Below are 27,248 nucleotides of genomic sequence, written 5' to 3'. Positions count from 1 at the left end.
TTCGTGGCCGCCTTCTCATGCTGGCATTACTTCTCAACTCCTCGAATAGCATTACCTGCATTTTCCCAAATAAAATTCTTTCACCTGAATCCTTGTTTAATGGTCTGCTTCTGGGAAAACCCAAGTTTAGAAAGACCCTGCATTTCCTGCCAACTGCAACTACCTTCTTTGCTGCCGTTACAAGCAAACTTTCTTGAAAGAATTGATCTTGCCCATTGTTTCCAATTCCGCTCTCCCTCCCTTCTAAATCCAATCCAGTCAGGCTTTTACCACCCTACCCCACTACACAAAAAGTGTTCTTGCCAAGATCACCAATCCCCTGCACAGTACTAAATTCAATGGCCAATCCTTAGAAATTATTTTCCTTGAGGTGGCTCAGTCAGTTAAGCATCTTGACTTCAGCTCAGGTCATGATATCAGGGTCGTGAGATTGAGCCCCAAGACAGGCTCACGCTTGGTGTGAGGCCTGCTTAAGATTCTCTCATTCCCTCCCCCTCTGCCCATCCCCCCCATTCACGTGCATGTGTATTTGTGCACGTGTGCTCTCGCTCTCTCTCTCTAAAAAAATTTTTTTAAAAAAATCATTTTCCTTGAGCCATCAGCAGAGCAGCATTTCACACAATTGATTACTTTTCTATTTAATAATTTTTCTTCACTTGGCTTCTAGTTCACAACACTACTCTTCCTTGCTCATCTTCTTCTCCTTCTTATGGAATACCATGGGGCCCAACACTTTACTTTTTATCTACACTCATTTCCTTAGTGATCTGATCCAGTCTCATGGCTTTAAGTGCCTTCCACATTCTAAGAGTTCCCAAATTTACATCTCCAGCCCAGATATCTCTCCAGTCTACTTTAATGTCTAATGGATATCTCACATATAAGATATCTAAACTAACCTCCTGACCTTCAAACCACCTTCACTTCAAACCTGTTTCAGAATCTTCTACGTTCAGTATGGCAACTTCATCTTTCCAACTGCTCAGACCAAAAACCTTGAAATCATCCTTGACTCCTCTCTTTTATCTCAGATTCTACATCCATCCTTGACTCCTCTCTTTTATCTCAGATTCTACATCCAAACCCTCAGCAAATACTATTGGTTCTACTTTAAAAACATTCTAGAGGGGAGGGCGGTGGGGGGATGGGTTAGCCTGGTGTTGGGTATTAAAGAGGGCACGTATTGAATGAAGCACTGGGTTTTATATGCAAACAATGAATCATGGAACACTACATCAAAAACTAATGATGTAATGTATGGTGATTAACATAACATAATAAAATAAAATTTAAAAAAAACATATAGATGTTGATGAGAAATTGACTAAATCTTATCATCTCCAATTATTACCAACCTCACTGTCCAGATTACTGTAACAACTCCCTAACTAGCCTCCTTGCTTCTGTTCTTTCCTTTCAAGAGTTTATTTTCAACACAGATAAAATGATGCATTTAAAAATTATGTCATTGCTCTGCTCAAAATTTTGCAATGTCTCTCCATTTAACTCAGTAAAAAAAATAAATAAAAAAAGCAAGGCAAAAACCCAACAATCTTACTTCCTTATTACTTCTCTAGCCTCATCTATTCATTTTTACTTTCCAGCCTCTCTTCTGCAGACTCCTTGCTGTTCCTTGAACATGTTCCGCATGTTCTTGCCTTCACACAGTTGCTCCCACTTTCAGGGAAGTCTCTTCCCCCAGAAATCCACATAGCAAACTCCTTCATGTCCTTCCACTCTTTGCTCAAAACTCATCTTTTCAGTGAGATCTACCCTCTCCTTCCTATTTTGTAACCACCTCCCACCCTCAGCACTTCAATCCCCTTACGTTGCTCTATTTTTATAAAACTTACTATCTTCTAACACATCATATAGCATGCATAGATATTATATTTATTTTTTATTATCTGTATCGCCCTGCTCAAATTAAGTTCTGCAAAGGTAAAGGAAAATACCTGATTCATCATTTGCTGATATACATTACTGCATATGTCTGAAACCAAGTAGAACCAAAATGTGCTCATATAAGCTACAAAGTCAGCCCAGTGCTTGGAGGTACTTCTTAGCTCAACAAAACTCTAAAACTCATAAAATAGCAATGACAATATCTACAATCTCAGCAGTTAAAAAATATTCTCTAGTATCTTAGATTTTTTTAATGCTAATCTATAATTCTCCAATTAAGATAATTAAAGATAAGTTACTTAAATGGTCACTTTGTTCTTAATTATATTACAAAAATCTCAAAAAAGCGTCATTGTACTAAATGAAGAACCAGAAATACTTTGTAATGATTTGCAATATTATTAAAAGTTGAATAAGGGTCATTTTGAAGTATGTTAATTGGGAGTTTTTTCTGTTTTTAAAATTTCTACATAATGATGAGCTCAATATCCTTAGCATATGTTTCTGAGTAAATTTTTATCTAGCAAAATACCCTGTTTTCATTAATTACTCTGCTTAATGTCAGCTTACTTTTCAGTTACCCTCACCACAATGCTGGTTAAAGAGATAGTCCCTTCTTTAATACAAAAACTTATTTTTTTCCTTAGTTGTCTAGAAGCTTTAAACATGTAAGGATGGTAAAAGTAAAACCAACCTACATTTGGGTACCTGATACCATTAAAATCAGTGAGGATAAAAGAGGCAAAACTGACATCACAGTGTAGTAATTCCCACCAAGAACAGGACAAAATAAATAAATAAATAAATACTCTCTCTGTGGAAATAAGTATTCACTTATAACTAAGATGATAAATTATCCCATTACTCATGTTCAAAGCAGCCCTACTTAATATAATATCATCCCCTAAAGAAGCACTTTTCTATGATATATAGAACTTAATTATTCTAACATCTTTATGTTTACCCATTGTTTTTGTATTCTTTTATTTGTAATTACTTTTCAAAGTGAAAAGTACTTTAATTATTTTTTGATACCACATACTTTCAATAAGCAGTGAATTCAAAATGCACAGGAGTAAATAAAGTAATAAGTTAATTTTATTATTATTATGATATAATTTTACAGAAAAATTGATGAGTTTTACTTTGTACTTAATTCACAGAATTTGAAAACTGCTCAAAATTCATCTAGTATTCTTATAAAATTCATAAACTATGTATTCATCCCATGTCTATCTTATACCACATTCATAAGTGGGCCTAAAAAGTAGTACAATTAATAAGACAAAAGTAAAACCAAAAATACCCTGTGGATAAATTTATTTATAAATTGTATTTTTGGGGGTGCCTGGGTGGCTCAGCCATTAAGCGTCTGCCTTCAGCTCAGGTCATGATCCCCCGGTCCTGGGATCGAGCCCCACATTGGGCTCTCTGCTCAGTGCAGAGCCTGCTTCTCCCTCTCTCACTCCCCCTGCTTGTGTTCCCTCTCTCACTGTGTCTCTCTCTGTCAAATAAATAAATAAAATCTTTTTTAAAACGTCTTTAATAAATAAATAAACTGTATTTTTGTTCTAGAATAAACCAAAAGAACTCTAATAGTTAAAATTTTACCAAAACTACAATTTAAATTATATAATCAAATTATTCGAAATGAAAACAAAAACCTACCAGCCAATGAATTTATCAGTTAACAATCTATATCAACATTTACCTTCACAGATTAGAATAAATCTGATGAGCCTTCCTAGCTATCCCTGGAAAGCATCATCAACACCATGTCTCATAACTGAATGGAACTAAAGGGAAATATGAAAAGAGTAATGTATTCTGTGAACTGTAAACTCTATTCAGTTGGGAGGCAGAGTAGGGAAGACATGCACCAACCAGGTAACCTAGGAATTCGGTTTTAATGGCCAATACTGAAGCTGAGCCCATTAAGCACTGAATCAGAGAGCTTCTACATAAAGTCAGGGTTATACCCTCAATGAAAAATGTTTTTGTTTTTGTTTTGTTTTAATCCGCTCAGCAGAGGCAGACAGAAAATGTCTATTTCAGCCTTGGCCCTATGTGAAAGGAAAAAAGTGCTTCCTTTGGAAACTTTTGGTCAAAGACTAGACATCATGCCACTGTAGGCATGAATTCACCCTACATATAAGGTCCCAAAAAACCACATACCAAAATTTTAATTTAATTGAGACCAAGGTTGCTAGGCCCCCAGAAGCACACAGTCTCTCTAGAGCAGGCAATCTAAGACCCAAGGGAGCCCAATCGGGAACAAAGCCATGCTCATGTGTGTGCATTATCTGTGGCTGCCTTCATGCTATACCAGCAGAGCTGACTAGTTATGATAAAGACCACATGGCCCACAAAGCTTAAAATATTTACTATCTGGCCCTTTACAGAAAAGACTGTGACGCTTAGTATAAAATATTGGTAATACGGTCAAATGTACTTAAAACAAAACAAGATAAATTAAAGCAGGGGAAACAGTAGCCTGTAAATTGGAGGTTGATCAGAGTAAAAGTACTGGTTAACTTTAGACTTCATTTTTTTAAAAACTTCAAAAGTCAAAACCTCTGGTTCAATTAAAAGCTTGGTGATAGTTTAATTCTGCATCTTCCCATTTTCTTCAGAGAAGACATATAAAACAGTAAGGAAAACATGAAGGTAATGTAAAGGAAAAAGAAAATTAAATATTCAGAGAAACTAGGAATTTTTAAAAAAACTACGAACTCCAAATAAGGTGCGAATATGCAAAAAGCAAGCGAAACCAAGAGAGTCACATAGAAGAAGCCACAAGAATGCAGAAAAGAAGATGAGAAACAGGAGTGTGGAAGAAGCCTAACAGTAGCAGATCTCAGAAACTACCATGCTCCTTCGCACAAAAAAATGGCCTTCTCTCCCTAAACATAAGAAGAGCCATAATTAAAAACAAGAAGACAACAGAGTGACACAAAGTGTACAAAAACCAGACGGAATCATGAAGCAAAATCCAATTCCTTCTTGTACACAAGAGATACATTTAAAACAAAGTGATTCTGAAAGGTTAACAATGAAGAGAAGGGCAAAAGTATACCAGGAAAATACTAAACCCTTTCCCACAAAAAGCAAGAGCCAAAATATTAAATATCAGACAAGGTAGAAATCAAGTCAAAAACATTAAGCAAGCAAGGCAATTTATAATATTAAAAGATAAAACTTGCAATAAAGATATAACAGTTATGAATATCCATAACAGCAACTTCCATAAAGTATAAATTCCAGAATATACAAGGAGAAATAGGCAAAAATAAACTAAAATTTTTAGACTTTAATTCAATTTTCAGAGCATGACAAAGTACAAAAAAAAAAGGAAAGAATAAACAGACCAACAAAGTAGATTTGCTAGATGTGTGTATATATATATATACACACACATATATATATCTCAAATGCCATACCTTGATATAACAAGATTTATCTCCTTTCCAAGGGTCTATAAAATATGAAAATTGGCCCACAAAGAAAATCTCAGTAAATTACAGAAAGTAGAAATAATACCTACAACATTCCCTGAACACCATAATAAAACCAAAAATTAATAACAAAATCAAAAAACAAAACCACCTTTCTACATAGAACATTTCTAACTGTTGCTTAAACAACTCTTGGGCCTGTCTAAAAAAATGCAATGACAGCCACATTTGCTTCAACGCCACCATGAGTCTGTTATACCAATAATGTATGTACATAGCAGTTTATTCAATACAGCACTGCTAATTAACCCTTACACTCCAAAATGTTCCCATCAGCAGGAGTTCTCTTTAGATTTTTTCTATTTTCCTAGTAAAATAAGAAGTAAGGTCATCAGCTGAGAGTAATCATGGAGAAGGAAGTCCTAGAGGTTTGAAGAGAGGAAAGGGTATGAAATGGTCAACTTGGGAGAGTTGGAGGAAAGACTGGTGCTTATGAGCTTCAAGCTGGGTAAGGTTAGAAGTACAGATAAGGGAGTGACAGTGAAAAACGGATAGGAGGCCCAATGGACTTACAGCTCTAGTAAGGCTGGAGAATTGTCAGAGTTGGAGTCCTAGAAGGAGTAAGTTGGAAAGATCAGTGGCACTCAAAGAGTAAGATATCTAAAATGGAAATTATGGGATTCATTGAGGTACACAGTCAAGAGTATGACAGTGGGAGAGAGTGACTCAAATAGGATGGAAAACAAGATCCCTGAAGAGAGATTAAAAAAAAAAAAAATATGAGAGTCCAAGTATTAGAAGAACTATTTAAGTGGATAGTGAAATCAGAAAAATATTTGGCTAATATATTGTTTTGTAATGTATTGTAATGTAATGTGATCTGAGGAGCAACAGAAGAGTGAAGAAGTAATAGATGACACAGTCTGATGATGTAAGAGTCAAAGGTGAGTGCTTTAAAGGAGGAAGGAATGGAAATACTGTAAAATGGCAATAAGAAGTAAGAAGGATACATATCCCACTTTCCACTCAGCTGCAGTGGGGATTTTGAAAAGAAAACGGATCACTTGAAAGGACTGCAAGGGGAGGAGAGGAGTATTTTTAGAAAGGGAGTCTTCTGAGCACATCAAGGACTCTCTTGTTGCTCTGCAAGTGAGATTCCTCATGAAGACCAGACAAGGACTCTGAACAGTTGGATACAGCCGTACACAAAGGAGCCAAAAACTTGAGTTCGTAATACTGGCCAGAGCCAGAAATGAAATATGGTCTTCAATCTAAATAGGGACCATATGGTTTGTGTAGACAAATTTTTTTTAAAATCTTGTGTTTGAAAATATCATAAAGAATTCAAAAAAATAATAATAAAGTACCAGAAAAACAAAGAAGAGTATTGAAGAGTACAGTACAAAAAGTCATATGTAGATTGTCTCAGTCACCTTCACCCACCAGATAATAATCTCTTATAAAGCCAACAGACTATCTTCAGGAAACTTACTTTAAAAGAATCATACATATATAGAAATCTTACAGTAAGATTAGAAACAGAACCCTGAAAAATAAAAATCCTGAAATCATGGAATGCATAGTAAAGAGACTAGATTAGTTTTAGTTCTTGGTTCATTAAGTAAAATCCAAAGAAATAGCACCATCTGTTGGAATTTCTCATATTTATAAATATTCTCAATTCTTGAAAAATGTGTAACTGGTATGTAACATTTCCCCACTTTTAGCTAAGAAGATAAATATTAAAGGACAAAACCTAACACAAAATCAAAAGGTTTATATTAAAAAGTATTAATTCTTAGCTCATAATTCTGATTCAAATAACTCACCATTTGACTAAATTCATATGAAGATTTTATTAAAGATAAAGATATTTTCAACTAATAAAAGAGTATATAGTTACATTTTCAAAGTAACTCACAGATATGGTATTCCTGTATGCTGCTTGTATAACCATATATTGCAGAATATCCAAATATTATGATCATGACAACATCTCTACTATCCAGCTCCATAATGTGTGCTGAATGTCCCTCCACAGCATACTGCTGACCATGTCCAAGAACAGTAGGAGTTTTGGTACTCCATGACTGACTATGTATGTTAAAAACCCATAATTCGTCTGTGACATTGCCATCATTTGTTTCAATTCTGCCTCCATACATAAAGATGTTTTCCTGTAAATTAAAAAACACATATTAATAGGCAAAATAGTTGTATCTTAGCAATATAATTAAAAATAAAGGCTCAGTTTAAACATTAAACTTTAGTAATCACTCACAACATGCATAAGGCATAGTTTTTATTTATAGAAAGTTATATGGGAATGGGAATTAATGCTTTTACTTACAAGGGGAAAAAATTTGTGCTTTCAAAAAGTTGCATTAAGATACTTTATTTAAAACAGCTACATTAGGGGCGCCTGGGTGGCTCAGTTGGTAAAGCGACTGCCTTCAGCTCGGGTCATGATCCTGGAGTCCCAGGATCGAGTCCCGCATCGGGCTCCCTGCTCAGTGGGGAGTCTGCTTCTCCCTCTGACCCTCCTCCCTCTCATGCTCTCTCTCACTCATTCTCTCTCTGTCTCTCAAATAAATACATAAAAATCTATTAAAAAAAAAAAAAAAAAAAAAAAAATAAAACAGCTACATTAATATAGTTAAATTGACTATATTTTTAATTATCTTAGTTGTTGAGTCTCTACTTCTTACACTTAAATTTTACCATCTATGTGTACTGCTTTGTGCTATTCTCATTCACTGTTTTCTTCAAGCACTGTCCACCAAAAAGGTAGACCACATTGGTACACTATGTGGAGTGTATTTTTATTACCACTTTTCATGGCTATAGGCAGATATTTTATAGCACTTATAAATTATACAAATAATTTCAATTACATATGATTGAAATGAATAATACATAAATGACATACATCATTACTACCCTAAGAATAGAAAGGAATTCCATCAACCAAATAAAGAGCACCTAAGAAAAACACAGACCTAATATTACACTTAATGGTGAAAGTCTGATGCTTTCCCACTAGGAACAAGACAAAGATGCCCACTTTTACCACTTATATTCAACATTGTATTGGAGGTTTTGGCCAAAGCAAAAAAGCAAAAACTGAATAAAGGCATCCAGACTGGAAAAGAAGTAATATATTTCTATCCATAGATTATATGAAGTTGTACATAGACAATCCTAAGAAATAAAAAAAATAGAGCAGATAAATGAATTCAGTAACATTGCAGAATACAAAATTAATGTACAAAAAATCTATTATATTTCTATACACTTAAAATGAACAATCCAAAAATGAAACTAAGTAAAAAATTTCATTCACAAAAGCATCAAAAAGGAAATAATACTTAGAAATAAATTTAACAAAAAGAAATTACAAACTTTAACTCTGAAAGCCACAAAGCATTGTTGAAAGAAATTTTAAAAGATCTAAATGAATAGAAAGACATCCCATGTTCATGGGTCAAAAGACTTAATATAGTTAAGATGGCAACAGTCTCCAAATTGATCTACAGATTCAATGCAATCTCTTGGAGGGTTTCTTTGTAGAAATTGACAAGTTGATTCCAAGATTTACATGGAATTGCAAGGGACCCGGAATATCCAAACAATCTTGAAAAAGAATATAAATAGAAGACTCACAGTATTCGATTTCAAAACTTACTATAAAGGAAAAGTAATCAAGACAGTATGCTACAGGCATAAAGTCAGGCATATAAATCAATAGAACTGAGAGTCCAGAAATAAATCCACACATCTAGGGCCAACTGAAGAGTGCCAGGACCACTCAGGGGGGAAAGAATAGCCTCTTCAACAAATGGTATAAAGAGAACTAGGTGGTCAACATGCAAAAGAATGAACTTGAACCCTTACTGCATACCATGTACAAAACTTAACTCAAAATGGATCAAAGACCTAAATGTAAGAGCCAAACTATAAAACTCTTGAAAGAAACATGAGGTAAACCTTCCTAACACTGGATTTGGCAATGGATTCTTAAATATGACACCAAAACACAAGCAACAAAAGAACAATAAATTGGATTTCATCAAAATTAAAAAACTTGTGCTTCAAAAGACACTATCAAGAAAGCGCACAGAATGGGAAAAAATATTTACAAATCATGTATCTGATAAGGGACTTGTATCTAGAATATATAAATAACTCTTACTTCTCAATAATAAAAAGACAAATAACCCAATTAAAAAATGAGAAGGAGTACCTGGGTGGTTCAGTCAGTGAAGCGGCTGCCTTCAGTCATGATCCCAAGACCCTGGGATCCAGCCCCCCCTCAACCCCCTCAGGCTCTCCGCTCAGCGGGGAGTCTGCTTCTTCCTCTCCATCTGCTCCTCCCCTCCCCACCACTCGTGCTCTCTCTCTCAAATAAATAAAATCTTTAAAAAATATAAAATAAAATAAAAATAAATTAAAAAATTAAAAATGGGAAGAGGACTAGAATAGACATTTCTCCAAAGAAAATACAAATAGGAATAAGCACATGAAAAGATGACTCACATCATTAGTCAACAGGGAAATGCAAATCAAAACAAAATGTGATACCACTTCACTAGGGATGGCTATAATCAAAATGATATCAAATAACCAGTGTTGGCAAGGATGTAGAATAACTGGACCTTTGTATATAGCTGGTAGAAATGGAAAATGATGCAGCCATTCTGGAAAACAGTCTGGCAGTTCCTCAAAATTTAAATATAGAGTTACCATTTGACCCAGCAATTTCAATCCTACTTATATATATACCCAAGAGAAACATAAGCATATGTCCACACAAAAACTTATACATGAATGTTCACAGCAGCATTATCATAATAGCCAAAAGGTGAAAACAACCCAAATGCCCATCAACTGATAAATGGATAAAGCAAATGTAATATATCCATAATAGAATATTATTTAGCCATAAAAATGAAATATCAATACATGCTACAACATGCTAGTCACAAACCATATAGTAAATAATTTCATTTATATGAAATGTCCAGAACAGACAAAGCTATAGAGACAGGAAATAAATTCATGATTGCTTAAAGCTGGGAGGATGAGGAGGTTTGGAGTAATAAAGGGTACAAGTTTCTTTGTGAGGTAACGAAAACGTTCTAAAATTGATTATACAACTCTGCGATTTTATGCAAATCTGCAAAAGATTGTTGCACAACTGTGAATAAACTAAAAGCCATTCCAAATGCACACTCTAGATGAGTGAACTGTATGGTGTATCAATTACATCTCAAAAGCTGTTACCAAAAAAATACAATAAATCAAAACACTAAAACTAAAAACCAAAATTAAAAGAAAGAATTTATATACACACAAACATATATCCATAGAGAGGTTTTTATTTTATCTTTAAAACATGCATCTGCATAGAAAAAAAGAGTTGAAGTTTATTTTTTACATCACTCCTGTATTTTCCAAATTTTCTTAAATAAGCACAGAAAATACGTAAGTTTTTATTTGAAGGGTCTAGTCACAAACCACAAAATACATGAATCTTTGTTGATTCAAAATAAAAACCAGTTAAATAGTCTATCATTTCAATCATACTAAATTCATGAATTACACAAGAGTAACTGAGTACAATGCAATCCCTATCAAAATCTCAATGACATTTTTGGAGAAACAGAAGGAATCTTAAGTGACCCTGAGTAGGCAAAACAAACTTGAAAAACAAGATCAAAGCTAGAAGTCTCGCACTTCATTTCAAAACTTACTATAAAACTACAATAATCGAAATTGTGTCATCCTGGTACTGGTACACAGACACAGATCAAAAGAATAGAGAGCCCAGACGTAAACCCTCACACATATGGTAAAATGATTTTCAACAAGGGCACCAAGACCATTCAATGAGGAAAAGACAGTCTTTTCAACAAATGGTGCTGGGAAAACAAAATAGCTACACGCAAAAAAATGAAATTGAACACTTACCCTACACCATAAACAAAAAAATTAACTCAAAATGAATTAAAGATCTAAATATCAAAACTAAAACTTTAAAACTCTTAAAAGAAAACACAGGGAAAAATCTTCATAACATTGGATTGGCAATGACTTCTTGGATATGACACCAAAAGCCCACAGAACAAAAGAAAAAAATAGATAAACTGGACTATGCCAAAATTAAAAACTTTTGTGCATCAAAGAACATATCAACAGAGTGAAAAGACAGCCCACAGAATGGGAGAAAATATTTGCAAATCATATCTGATAAGGGGTTAATATCCAGAATATATAAAGAACCCTCACAACTCAACAACAAAGAAACAAACAACTTGATTTTTAAAATGGGCGAAAGATTTGAATATACGTTTCTTTAGAGGAGGCATACAAATAGCCAATAAGCACTTGAAAAGACGTTCAACATTAAAGAAATGCAAATCAAAACCACAATGAGATACCACTTCACACAAGGTGACTATTATAAAAAACAAAAACAAAAACAAAATAACAAGTGTTGACAAGGATGTGGAGGAATTAGAACCCTGTGCACTGCTGGTGAAAATGTAAAATGGTGTAGCTGCTATGGAAAACAATATGGCAATTCCTCAAAAAATTAAAAACAGAATTATGATGTAGTCCTGCAGCTCCTCTTCTAGCTATCTACCCAAAAAATTTAAAGCAGGGACTTAAATAGGTAGTTTTACACCCATGTTCACAACAGCATCATTCACAAGAGTCAAAAAGGTGAAAGCAACCCAAGGGTCTATCAATAGATGAATAGATAAACAGAATGCGATATATCCATACAATGGAATATTATTCAGGTTTAAAAAGGAAGGATATTCTAGCATATACTACATGGATGAACCTTGAAGGCATTATGCTAAGTGAAATAAGCCAGTCAAAAGACAAATACTGTATGATTCCACTTATATGAGGTACATGGAGTAGTCAAACTACAGAGACAGAAAGTAGAATGGTGGTTGCCAGCGGCTGGGGAAGGAGATGGGGAGTTACTGTTTAATGGGGTATAGAGTGTCATTTTTGCAAGATGAAAAAAGGTCTGGAAATAATGGTGGTAATGTTTGTACAATTTGAATATACTTAATGTCACTGAAACTACATTTAAAAAGTGGTTAAAATGGTAAATTTTATGTTATGTGTACTTTACTACAATTTTTTTAAAAGCCTGGGTGGCTCAGTGGGTTAAGCGACTGCCTTCAGCTCGGTCATGATCCCAGGATCCCTGGGATCGAGCCCCACAATGGGTTCCCTGCTCAGAAGGGGAGTCTGCTTCTCCCTCTCCCTCTACCCCTCCCCCTGCTCTCTAGCTCACTCTCTCTCTTTCAAATAAATAAATAAAATCTTAAAAAAAAAAAAGTGATTAACCTGATGACTAGGTATAAAGCCATGGTCAAAAATTCAATCTTCATTTCTTCTCATGTTCAATGGAGAATTGTACTAAAATCTATTTTTTTACTAAAATACTATATGAGTTTGTGACATCTCAAGTAATTGTGATCTATCATCTATTCTCATTAAATATTTGAAATAAAACTGAGATTTAGTATTTTTTTTCTCAAAGGTAAACTCCAAAGGCAAACAAACAAAAAAAAAACAATGATTAGAATTTAAAAAGCATGATCCATACCTGATATAAAGCAAGAGAGTGTCCATATCTCTGGAGAGGACCTCTTGATAGACTTCCTACATTCCATATACTGCTTTCCAAATTGTAACTAAAAGCAAAATAAAAGAAAAATACTTTATAAGCTAAGATTCACTTTTGTTTTTTTAATTTGCATATGCTTTCCTCACTTGTATTCAAGTATTCATTAAATTCAAAAACAATTATAACTAATAAACTCATAATTTCATGTACCATATTAGAAATTTTTAATAGACTCATTCAAGACATACCTACTCTAAATTAGAATTCAATCACCTAAATGTGTAATATACATTAACTTGACTAGGCTATTTATTACTGGAATTAATTTGTTCAATTACCTTTAACAATTTCAACCAACTGATTAGCCTAAACAATAAGTGAGTTAGTCTGCATTTTTCATTTTTTTTTAAAAGCCAGCTTTTTCTTTTCAAAATAGATGAAAATTCTTTCCATTTTTACAACAGCCATTTGCTTTATGCATTCATTTTTATTCTTTTACACAGACTAAGCATTATATAAATTAACTAAGTATGCATTTCCTATGCCAAATATAACTCATTCACAGATCACTTTTCGAAATAAAATGAATCTAGTAAGATAGAAGCTTCTGTAAAAATTAAGTACACAAACAATGAATCATGAAACACTACATCAAAAGCTAATGATGTAATGTATGGTGATTAACATAATAAAAAAAATAAAGTACATATTGGATTACAGGATAAAAAAAGAAAATTCATATTTGTTCTAAAAATACATATATGAAAACAGAAGTTCCAAACTATGAATCTCCAGTGCTTATCCAACAGAACTCCACCATCATACTCTACACTCAAAGTTCCTCAATGTGCCAAAACATAAAAAGGGTAACACCCAGCTAAGAATTGGCTAGAACATTGTTTAAGAAGCTCATTATCAATTATTTCCCCTCTTCTCTTTCTTCAAGAAAGGTAATGTTGTGGGATCAAGAAAGGAAAGAGAACTCCCTTCACTAAAAAAAAAAAAAAAAAAAAAAGAGAAAGAGAGAGAAAGAGAAAGAAAGGGCTACCAAAAATTGTCTACAGTATTGTGTTTAAGTTATTTCCTACCTTGGAGTTATAAAATACATGTGTATGACATAAATGAGGAAATATCATCAACCAGAACATAACTTCCACAAAATCATACCTACATCTACCTACCATATCTGCACCCAACACACTGCTTTCCACCAAGTTACCATAAATTAGGGCCCAGCAAACTATTTCTGTAAAGGGCCAGACAATAAATATTTTAGGCTTTGTGTACCACATTGGTCTCATATATTCTTCTTCGGTTCTTTTCTACAGCCCATTAAAAATGCAAAACCATTCTTGGCATCTAGGTCCTAGGCCCCTACTTGGCAGTTGGTAAGACAGAATAAACTATAGTTGTGTTCCTGGTGCACTAGATCCCACAACATTCTAGCAGTTCTCCCATCTCTTTCCTACATCACCACTTTCTGGTCTTACTAGATTAATTCCCATCGGCATAAAAACATGGTGTTATTTTTCCCCACTTATAAAAAAAAAAAAAAGAAAAATTTCTCTTGACCTCACTACTACCCCTTCAAGCTATCACCCCATTTCTTTACTACCCTCTTTCTTCCTTGCCCCTCCTTGCACCTCTCCACTCTCTCAACTAACTCCAAACAAGCTTTTAAAAACACTGCTCCAGCAAAACTGTTTTTGTTAAAATCAACTTCCTCATGCTAAATCCCTGGCCACTTCTCAGTCCTCATTTTCCTTGACCTGGTTAATCATTAGCATTTGACACTGCTAATCAATCCTTCCTCCTCATATACTCTCTTCCCTTACCTTCAAAGACACCACACTCTTGGTTTTCCTACCTCACTGGCCACTCCTTTTCAGCCTCCTCTGCTGGTTTCTCATCTTTTCCCCTGACCTCCTAGTGATATGGTGCCTCAGGCTCAGTTCCTGGTCCTCTTCTCCACCTAGAATTCATTCCCTTGATGATCTCATCCTAACTCAAGCCCTGTTTGTACTCTTCCTCCCAATCCCAGTATATTCTTAACAAAGTAGTGACTCCTTTAAAATTTAAGTCAAAGCATGCTCAAAGATTCCCATGACTGTCAAAAGATCTACAACACCCTACATGATGTCCCTCCACCACCATCCCAACAATTTCATGCTTCCCTCTCATGTATTCCGTGAAAGTCACAGGGCCTCCTTGCTGCTGCCTGAACTCTCCAAGTAGCTCCCACATTAAGGCTCTTGTCTGGCTCTTTTCCCTGCCTCCAGATAACTGCACTGCCAATGCTTAATCTCCTTTAAGTTTGTTCAGTTATCACCTTTTCCGTGATGCCTACGTTGACCACTACATTTGTAACTCTCCTCTTTGCACTCTGTGATTTGCTTATCCTATCTATCTTGGCATCTATCTCTACATATGTGCATATATATAATTTACTTACGATGTACTTATTTATTATGGTAATTATGCTTTCCTAATTGCCTATCTTTCCTCACTAACTCCATAAAGATAGGGACATTTATTATGTCCACTGATATATCCCAAGTATCAAGCATACAGTAAATATTCAAAACAGTTTGCTATGCCCATAAATACATGTTAATTCTCACTAATGTCAATATACATGTTCTGCCAAATATTCTAATTTAATACACTAATACAGAACTTTTATATCTTACTGAATAATTTTGTCTTAAAATGTAACATCTGGGGGCACCTGGGTGGCTCAGTCGGATAAGCATCTGTCTTCAGCTCAGGTCATGATCCCGGAGTCCCAGGATCAAGTTCCACACTGGGCTCCCTGCTCAGCAGGGAGTCTGCTTCTCCCTCTGCCCCTCCCCTTGATTGTGCTCTCTCTCTCTCTCTCTCTCTCAAATAAATAAAATCTTTCTTAAAGATGCAGAAGATTCAAAAAATGTAACATCTACACATCAATTAAATTCTATAGAAGATAAATTGACTAATGACTGACATCACTTCTAAAAGCTAGTAAATATCCTTACCTACCTACAATTGAACTACATTCAGAATAATAAAAAAAATTCTCTAACCTGTGAAAACAGCAACCAGGTTACTTCTAATCTGACATCTCGAGGCTTACTACAAAACTAAACACTATAAGCAAAAGAACCAGGTTGCAGACAAAAGTTAAACTGAGTCAAATGAGAAATATATAAGTTTAAGAGAGTATCAAGATATTCACCACTTAATTTTAAATATGCAATTAAACTTATACAGAACACAAATTTTTTAAATTCTCATGTTTCCCTGACACTATACTCCGTCTTCACAACTCTACTTTGCAAATACCACAATTTAATTCAAAGTTTTACTTTATTTTCATAGACTTTTCATTAATCATAGTAAATTTCCTTCTTTTTTTTTAATTTTATTATGTTATGTTAATCACCATACATTACATCATTAGTTTTTGATGTAGTGTTCCATGATTCATTGTTTGCATATAACACCCAGTGCTCCATTCAGTACGTGCCCTCTTTAATACCCATCACCAGGCTAACCCACCCCCCTACCCCCCTCACCTCTGTCTGAGAGTTCTAGAGGTAAATTTCCCTCTTGTTTCCACATTTAAATCTTATTATTTCTTCAGGTTCTTTTTATATCATAAAAACTCGTTTAATCCCACCAACTCTCCTTCAATTCTTTCTAGAATATTTTATCCTTCATATATTATGATGCATAATTCTAATTCTTCACTTAAATATTTACCTGTAACTCTTCCTTTTCTTCCTCTCCAGAATTTATTTTAGACTTTAATTCCAATCATATTCAATCATAGTTTTAAAGCAATCTCCTCTTAAACACAGACTTTTTTATATTCTCCAAATTAACAAGGTTAATATTTTCAGTTGCAGATAAAATATAGGATGCTCAGTTAAATCTGAACTTCAGATAAGCAACCAACAAATTTTTAGTGTACGTATGACCCATGCAATATTTGGGACAAAAGCAAAAATACATATTTAAAAAATTATATGTATATTGCATTTTTCAAGGAGCCTACATGCAATATACACAATGTTACAATGAATACTAACAAGGTCAGTTCTGATTGGTTGAGCCCAAGTTATACCAGTTATATTATTATATTGTAAACAACACTGATAATCAAATTACTCTTCCTAGTTCCTCTTTTATTCTGTTAATAGATGGTTGATAAAATACAATCAGCAGCTGAAAAAAAGTCAGATAAAGCCACCACCCATGTGATCTCATATCATCCAATCATGCAGAGGATATTCTCTATTGTGCCAACGTCAAATGAATGATTTATTTTATAATATTGGCCTGTGTTCCCAAAAGCTTGTAAAGTAAAAGCTCAGGTAAATTAAAACTTATAGAACAAACTGAAAGTATTTTTATATAAGCAATTACACTTCATCCTAAAAAAATAAAAGGTGGCAGGATTTTTAATGTCTCATACAGGCATGGCCCCCTACTTTTTTGAAGTTAATATTTTCATACTAAGAATTTCCAAAACGCACTCTCTAGAGAGGTAATAAAATTTCTACAAACCAAACCTAGATACATAATGACAAAAAATTAACTATGGATATACTGAGTTCATATATTCTCAAATCAGTCCCATGTAGTAAGTAGATACTATCACTGATATAACCATTTATAAATTTGGACAGCAATAAAATAAGACATTTAGTATAGTCTTATTACCAAAATAATCCAATAGATTATGAACATTTGAAAAAAAAACTTACTTCAGGACCATTTGGAAAGAACTGTAGTTAAAAGTATATCCACCAATCACCCACATAAATTTCCCATGTAAAACTGCTTTATGGGAAGCCCGACCTACAGAAGGACTGAAGGGTTTAACATTTGGCAGAATCCAGTAAGACTCAGTAGAAGGAACATTCAAAGAACAATCAGGACCTATTAAAAAAAAATCAAATACAATGCATTAAACAAAGACCTTATTTTAGAAATAGAATATATGGATTAAGAGAATTTAAGGATTCAATGCTCATGATATTAATAAATGCAATATACATAACAAATGGTCTGAAATATAACTTACAGGAAAAATTCTAAGAGCAAATATAATGCCTACAGGGGGAAAAATTCATATACCCAATCAGACATAAATACCACAGCCTGAAAGAATCATTTAAATAATATAAAATTTCATATTTACTTTAGTATGCTACTAGAATGCTACTAGAATATTAGACTGCAAATCAATGTACTCAAATCCTGGTTTGGCCACTGATAACAAGTGGGACCTTGGGCAAGTATGTTTACCTCTCCCGTCATCAATCCTTCATCTATAAAACAGAAATAACAATCGATACCCTAAAGGTTATTATAATTTTTTAAAAGACAGTGGAAATGAAAGCATTTATAAACTATTAAACAAATATAAAAATAAAAATTATATTTTTCTTAGTATCATTATTATTAAGAAAAACCAAAATTGGCATTAATAGGGAGGCTTATTATCCTCAAACAGAAAAAATTATTATGCATAATAAAATAAAAAGTATTAATAAGTGCAGGATAACTTTAATAACTTTAAGTTAAAAACACTGCCTTGGGGCACCTGGGTGGCTCAGTCATTAAACATCTGCCTTCCGCTCAGGTCATGGACCCAGGGTCCTGGTATCGAGCCCCACATCAGGCTTCCTGCTCAGTGGGAAGCCTGCTTCTCCCTCTCCCACTCCCTCTGCTTGTGTTCCCTCTCTTGCTGTGTATCTCTCTGTCAAATAAATAAATGAAATCTTTAAAAATAAAAATAAAAATAAAATAAAAAAATTTAAAAAATTAAAATACTGCCTTTACCTACCCATCATTCATGTTGCTCATGAGACTTGGTTTCCTCACCTGTAAAATGTAGAAGACTAGCCTAGATCAGGTTTCTCAAACTTAACTAATTGAAGGAATGCTCCTAAAGGAAATATATTTTCACAAAACTTTAAGGTTCATAAATTATTTTAATTCTGAGGAAACCAAAATACACTCAAACAAAACTAGATATAAATTCCTTATGTTTGAAGTTCTTTTATAAATATAAAATGAACAAAAATTTATAAATTGTATATGAACAAACTTATAAAACCAATAAAATTAATGTTTACTTAATATAATGGTGACATTCTTTTGCTCAAAGTAAATCATTGGTCCCAAGTTGAAAATGTTATTACTATAGTACCTTTTTAACATAACTTTAGCATACCTGTATTATCTTGACATAATTCTCCCATCATTTTTCTCTCCTTTACCTTTAATAAATATTTTAAATTCATAATATATGCCATATTATCATTTGAACTTCACTTGTCACAAAAGCATCAGAACACCTCAGTAATATTCTTTTTAGCCTATAATAAGTGATATTACTTGGTCCCAAATTGATAGTCAACAGGAATGCTGACATTGTAATCAAGTGACATTTGACTCAACTATGAGATCAATCACTCGGCTTAAATTTGTTAATATCAAAAAGTTTTACCTTAAGGGGAAAGCTCTCAGTTCTTCCCCATTGAGAATGATATTCGCTGTGGGTTTTTCATAGATGGCTTTTATGATATTGAGGTATGTACCCTCTATCCCTATACTCTGAAGAGTTTTGATCAAGAAAGGATGCTATCCTTTGTCAAATGCTTTTTCTGCATCTATTGAGAGGATCATATGGTTCTTGTTCTTTGCTCTTGTTCTTTTTTTAATTTTATTATGTTATGTTAATCACCATACATTACATCATTAGTTTCTGATGTAGTGTTCCATGATTCATTGTTTGCGTATAACACCCAGTGCTCCATGCAGTACGTGCCCTCTTTAATACCCATCACCAGGCTAACCCATCCCCCCACTCCCCTCCCCTCTAGAACCCTCAGTTTGTTTCTCAGAGTCCATAGTCTCTCATGGTTCGTCTCCCCCTCCGATTTCCCCCCCTTCATTTTTCCCTTCCTACTATCTTCTTTTTTTTTTTAACATATAATGTATTATTTGTTTCAGAGGTACAGGTCTGTGATTCAACAGTCTTACACAATTCACAGCGCTCACCATAGCACGTACCCTCCCCAATGTCTTTCACCCAGCCACCACATCCCTCCCACCCCCCCACCACTCGAGCAACCCTCAGTTTGTTTCCTGAGATTAAGAATTCAGGAACATGGCAGGGATGTCCACTATCACCACTGCTATTCAACACAGTACTAGAAGTCCTAGCCACAGCAATCAGACAACAAAAAGAAATCAAAGGCATCCAAATCGGCAAAGAAGAAGTCAAACTCTCACTCTCTGCAGATGATATGATACTTTACGTGGAAAACCCAAAAAACTCCACCCCAAAACTGCTAGAACTCATACAGGAATTCAGTAAAGTGGCAGGATATAAAATCAATGCACAGAAATCAGTGGCATTCCTATACACCAACAACAAGACAGAAGAAAGAGAAATTAAGGAGTCGATCCCATTTACAATTGCACCCAAAACCATAAGATACCTAGGAATAAATCTAACCAAAGAGGCAAAGAATCTGTACTCAGAAAACTATAAAATACTCATGAAAGAAATTGAGGAAGACACAAAGAAATGGAAAAACGTTCCATGCTCATGGATTGGGAGAACAAATATTGTGAAGATGTCAATGCTACCTAGAGCAATCTACACATTCAATGCAATCCCCATCAAAATACCATCAACTTTTTTCAAAGAAATGGAACAAATAATCCTAAAATTTGTATGGAACCAGAAAAGACCCCGAATAGCCAGAGGAATGTTGAAAAAGAAAAGCAAAGCTGGCGGCATCACAATTCCAGACTTCAAGCTCTATTACAAAGCTGTAGTCATCAAGACAGTATGGTACTGGCACAAAAACAGACACATAGATCAATGGAACAGAACAGAGTGCCCAGAAATGGACCCTCACTCTATGGTCAACTAATCTTTGACAAAGCAGGAAAGAACGTCCAATGCAAAGAAGACAGTCTCTTCAACAAATGGTGTTGGGAAAATTGGACAGCCACATGCAGAAGAATGAAACTGGACCATTTCCTTACACCACACACAAAAATAGACTCAAAATGGTTGAAAGACCTAAATGTGACACAGGAGTCCATCAAAATCCTAAAGGAGAACTCAGGCAGCAACCTCTTCGACTTCAGCCACAACAACTTCTTCCTAGAAACATCGCCAAAGGCAAGGGAAGCAAGGGCAAAAATGAACTATTGGGACTTCATCAAGATAAAAAGCTTTTGCACAGCAAAAGAAACAGTCAACAAAACCAAAAGACAACAGAATGAGAGAAGATATTTGCAAATGACATATCAGATAAAGGGCTAGTATCCAAAATCTATAAAGAACTTATCAAACTCAACACCCAAAGAACAAATAATCCAATCAACAAATGGGCAGAAGACAGGAACAGACATTTTTCCGAAGAAGACATCCAAATGGCCAACAGACACATGAAAAAGTGCTCAACATCGCTCAGCATCAGGGAAATCCAAATCAAAACCTCAATGAGATACCACCTCACACCAGTCAGAATGGCTAAAATTAACAAGTCAGGAAACGACAGATGTTGGCGGAGACGTGGAGAAAGGGGAACCCTCCTACACTGTTGGTGGGAATGCAAGCTGGTGCAGCCACTCTGCAAAACAGTATGGAGGTTCCTCAAAAAGTTGAAAACAGAGCTACCATATGACCCAGCAATTGCACTACTGGGTATTTACCCCAAAGATACAAATGTAGTGATCCGAAGGGGTACGTGCACCCCGATGTTTATAGCAGCAATGTCCACAATAGCCAAACTACGGAAAGAGCCAAGATGTCCATCAACAGATGAATGGATAAAGAAGATGTGGTATATATATATACAATGGAATATTATGCAGCCATCAAAAGGAATGAGATCTTGCCATTTGCAACGACGTGGATGGAACTGGAAGGTATTATGCTGAGCGAAATAAGTCAATCAGAGAAAGACATGTATCATATGACCTCACTGATATGAGGAATTCTTAATCTCAGGAAACAAACTGAGGGTTGCTCGAGTGGTGGGGGGTGGGAGGGATGGGGTGACTGGGTGAAAGACATTGGGGAGGGTATGTGCTATGGTGAGCGCTGTGAATTGTGTAAGACTGTTGAATCACAGACCTGTACCTCTGAAACAAATAATACATTATATGTTAAAAAAAAAAAAGAAGATAGTAGGAAGGGAAAAATGAAGGGGGGGAAATCGGAGGGGGAGATGAACCATGAGAGACTATGGACTCTGAGAAACAAACTGAGGGTTCTAGAGGGGCCGGGGGTGGGGGGATGAGTTAGCCTGGTGATGGGTATTAAAGAGGGCACGTATTGAATGGAGCACTGGGCGTTATACGCAAACAATGAATCATGGAACACTACATCAAAAACTAATGATGTAATGTATGGTGATTAACATAACATAATTAAAATTAAAGAATGTCTTTTTAAAAAAAAAAGTTTTAGATTATCTTGAATCACAAAATTTGAAAACTTCCAAACAGACCCTGATGTGAGAAACATTAACCTATACAGTTTCCATTTGTTTATTTGTTCACTCACCCATGCATTCATTTATTTATCTTCAAAGTCCTTTTCAATGCTTACATGCTATGAGTGTATTTTTCAGGTACAAACTAGGTAGCATTCTAGATTATCTCTTTGATAATGACATAATCTTTAAATCAGATACAGAAAATGTTACTATTTCTGAGTGAAAAGACTCTGAACTTTTCCTTGGTAACTGAAGAAATTTAAACATACTGTTGTCAAAAAAATTTTTTTAATTCCAATTCTAAATCACTTAGAATTCATTTAATTCAGGTTGGCAAACAACAACCCATGAGCAAACTCCAGCCCACTATCTGTTTTTGTAAACAAAATTTTATTAGAACACAGCATGCTCATTCATTTAAGTATCATCTCTGACTGCTTTTATACTAGTAGAGTTGAATACTTGCAACATAGATCATATGGCCTGCAAAGTTCACCAATTTCTAAATAAACTGAAGAGAAATGAGATCATATGGACGTTATATATAAGTAATATATCCATTGGTATGAATGTTTGTATCTTGTTTTCTTAAAAAGGAAATGTAGATTTATTTTAAATCATGTAAGTCAGGAATAATAAAGCAAATAGGGTAAAATGTTAACAACAGGTGAAGCTGGGTAAAGGGCACTTGGATATTCTTTGCACTATTCTTATTCTTGCAACTTTTCCATAAATTTAAAACTTTCTAAATAAAAACTTAAAAACAGTCTACCACCTAAACGCACAGAGTCGGGAGCAGTCAAGTAATACCCAGCTATTATTGAGCAGGTTTGTGGTAGGCTAAATAATGCCCTCCCACCCCAAGAAATCTAGGTCCTAAATACTGGAACCTGTGTAATGTTACCTTATCTGGCAAAAGGAACTTTGAAGGTTTTTTTAATTATGTTATGTTAATCACCATACATTACATCATTAGTTTTTGATGTAGTGTTCCATGATTCATTGTTTGTGTATAACACCCAGTGCTCCATTATATATAAATAATACATATATTTATATATATAAGTAATATATATATTATATAATACCTGGGTATTACTTGACAAAGAGCTTCATAGAGAATTAACAGCATGTAAAACTCTTGAGAGTCAGAACTGTATTTAAAGCAGTAATATGTTTATGAAATCTGTTCTTTTGCTAAAGCAAAGTATCTCAGAGCAGGTTTGTGGTAGGCTAAATAATGCCCTCCCACCCCAAGAAATCTAGGTCCTAATCACTGGAACCTGTGTAATGTTACCTTATCTGGCAAAAGGAACTTTGAAGGTATGACTAAATTAGGAATTGAGCTGGGAAGTTTATCCTGGATTATCCAGACAGGCTGTAAATATAATTACAAGTGTCCTTACAAGAGAGGGAGATCTGATTACAGAAGAAGAAAGCAATATGACCACTGAAGTTAGCTGTGCTGTAAGCTTTGAAGATGAAGGAAGGGAAAAGTCCTAGGAACTGCAGCTCTAGGAGCTGGAAGTCAAGGATATTTTCCTAGAGCCTCCAGGAGTGTGACCCTGCAAGCCCTGAGATTTTAGCCCAGTGAAACAGACTTCCCACTTCTTATCTCAGAATGGAAAAAGATTAATAAATGTGTATTGTTTTAAGACATCAAAAAACTAACACTTATAACTACATTTATTAATTTATTTACATATTGTTATTAATACAGAAAAACAGGATTTTAGAGGTTTTTCAAATTTTACTCAGTAATCTAAAATACCTGATTTTCTACACAAAACAGCAGTCAAAATTCTTCTTATCTTTGTTGCTACTGTATCTTATACTAACCTCTAGAATTATTAGAAGGAATGGTCTATAGCCAAACTCTACAGATTGTCTTTATTTTGTTCTAAATGAGTAAGTTTATAAATAGAATGAGATTTATGAATATGGCTTAAAAGTTTAAGGATAATTAGATATCTTAATTTGTAGCTTTCTGCATTCTATAACTAAAGTAATTAAAAATGTCATTTTATAGGGTGCCCGGGTGGCTCAGTCAGTTAAGCATCTGACTTCGGCTCAGGTCATGATCTTGGGTCCTGGGATCCAGTCCCACATCAGATTCCCTGCTCAGTGGGGAGTCTACTTGTCTCTCTCCCCCTGCTCATTCTCTCTCTCTCAAATAAATAAATGAAATCTTTAAAAAAATGTAATTTCATAAACTGAATATTAATTTAAAACACAAGTAACTATAAAGAACACACTATACACAAAGGCTTCACCATCCATTAAAAATCTAATATTGATATCTACATTCAAGGCCCTCCAAGACTCCCTTTTTATTTTTTATTTTTTGAGGGTGGGGGAGGGGCAGAGGAAGAGGAAGAGAGAGAAAATTAAGCAGGCTGCACTCTGGGCAGGACTCAATCTCATGACCCTGAGATCATGACCTGAGCTGAAATCAAGAGTCAGATCCTTAACTAACGGAGTCACCTAGGCACCCAAAGATTCCCTTTTTATAAAAGTATATCCATGAAAAATCCTCTATCTACCATTTCCTAATGTGGCCCCTTATGCAACATCTCTGCATTAACTCTCCCTGCATAACATCTCTCTATCAATATGGGAAACTCCTCAAGGTATGCAGACCTCAGCTGTCTTGAAAAGGATGTAATAAACTAATTCACATTACTGTGGGGATTTCATAAAGATTTAATACGCTTCCTTTTCCACAGGTTATGTGTCGTTTAATAATCCAAAGAGCATAAATGAATTTCTAATGCTGTAACTTTAGGCATTAGTAAAGGCTGCTGAGAGATTTTTGAGGGAAAAAGGCTATTCTACAATCACAGAGAGTAGAATTATACTCTGATCCCTCCCAAATGTGTATCTCCAGCCCCACAATCCCTCTTGAATTCCAGATTCAAAGACAAACTACCTACATGACATCTCCACTTGGATGTCTAATAATCATCTCAAACTTAACATGTCCAAAACTAAAATCTTAACTCTTCCCTTTCAAATCTGCTCCCTCACCAGTGTTTACCATCTCAGTAAATGGCGCTTCCATTCATTTCACTGCTCAGGGCACAGACCATGGGGCTATTCCTGAGTTCTATCTCTCCCCCACACCCCATAACCAATCCATCAACAAATCCTGGACAGACATTCATTAGGTATGCAAGCATACAGCCTTTCTGATTATTAAAATATGGAAAGGTTTCCATGTAAGTAGGTGCTGCCTCAAGTACCTGGCCTCCCCTCCCAGTTCCCCTGGCCCCTTCCTGAGATAATCCAAACCTCTCCAGTCAACAACTAAAGGCGTGATGCCTGGCATAGCACGGCCCACCCAGGATCTTGCTCCAGTCCTAAGGCCAGCATCCACTTTGACTGGCTGGTGTCTGAGTGTCTGCACCTTACCAGTTATAAACATCTTTAAATTTGGTCACTTTCTACTAGACACCAACCACCAATTCCTTCCTTTACAACCACCACCCTAGTCCAAGCCACCATGCACTCACCTGGACTATTTGGAACAACAGTCTCCAAACTGGTTTCCTTATTTCCATCCTGGTTCCCTTCTCATCACATTCAACTCTCCACAACGCAACCAGAGTGATTAAAAATATAAATTCACTCCTATCATTCTCCTACTCAAAATCTTTCAATGGTTTCCCATCACACTTCAAACAAAATGAAAAATTCCTAACATGGCATACAACCCCTATATGAGTGGCCTCACTATATACTTAATGAATGAATGGAAATAACCTTAGAGCTATAAAAGATTAAAAGTATGAGCTGTGAAGTAAGCCTAGCTTTCCGACTTATTAGATATGAAACCTTGGACAAGTTACTTCTTCAAGCTTCAGATTATCCCTAGAAGAGCAAAGGATTCTGAGAAGATAAAATGAGATTATACTTAATAATCAATAGTACAACAAAAGCTCCCTTATAGTAATCCTATTCTTATTATTAAATCAATCCCTTCATTTCATATATAAGAAAACTAAGTATACTTGAGGCAATCTATGTTAATAAAGCCTAGTGTCATCAGATATTACAAATATACATGTCAAAGAAAAAAGGAAAATTACAAGTAAAAAATTCCCATAATCCCAGGGGCACCTGGATGGCTCACTGGGCTAGGCATCCGACTCTTGATTTTGGCTCAGACCACGATCTAAGGTCATGAAATCAGGGTCTCAAGATTAGCCCTGCATCAGGCTCCACACTGGGCAGGGAGTCTGCTTGAGATTCTCCCTCTGCCCTCCCCACCTCAACCCCACTCTCTCTCCAAAAAAAAAAAAAAAGTTCCTCTAATCGCAGGGAAATCAAATTGAGAAAAAACTGCAAAGATAAAACCTAGAAGAAAGAAAGAACTGCAAACTTTTTTAAGTTCTTCCAAAGTAATTCCAGACTACTAAACTACATTTCTTCCTTTCCAAAGTATTCTAATTATTTTGCACTGGAAAACTTTTTCTAAAGGAATCTATCTCTGATTTTATAATGGAAATCAATATTTAAAAATATATTTGTTTTACACAAATAAAATTTATAAAATAACTTTGCTTCCATATAAAGAAAGATAAAAATTTAAAGTCTTCCAATGGGTGAAACAGAAATTCCCCAAAGGTCCCGAAATTATGAATAGATTTATATACAAATTTTCAATGTTACTAGAAAACCTGTAATTGCTATGTACAAAGATGCAGAAAGGAAAACCCA

At 34.9% G+C, this 27,248-nt stretch overlaps 1 protein-coding gene across 5 annotated transcripts in view; it reads right to left on the bottom strand.

Annotated features, from left to right (window-relative positions):
• ATRNL1 (attractin like 1) overlaps positions 1-27,248 on the bottom strand; it is an 839,540-nt gene that overhangs the window by 714,499 nt on the left and 97,793 nt on the right. For all 5 annotated transcript variants that reach the window (XM_032423422.1, XM_032423427.1, XM_032423424.1 and 2 more), the window contains exons 6-8: positions 17,763-17,937; positions 12,994-13,081; positions 7,282-7,537 (exon numbers count right to left, since the gene is read on the bottom strand). In XM_032423422.1, the coding sequence (XP_032279313.1) occupies positions 7,282-7,537; positions 12,994-13,081; positions 17,763-17,937 (519 nt within the window). The remainder of the gene's footprint in view (positions 1-7,281; positions 7,538-12,993; positions 13,082-17,762; positions 17,938-27,248) is intronic.

The sequence above is a fragment of the Phoca vitulina genome, unplaced genomic scaffold (assembly GCF_004348235.1).
Source record: "Phoca vitulina isolate PV1807 unplaced genomic scaffold, GSC_HSeal_1.0 scaffold28, whole genome shotgun sequence".
NCBI lineage: Eukaryota > Metazoa > Chordata > Mammalia > Carnivora > Phocidae > Phoca > Phoca vitulina.
Note: the sequence above shows the minus strand (reverse complement) of the source record. Positions and strands in the feature narration are given on the sequence as shown.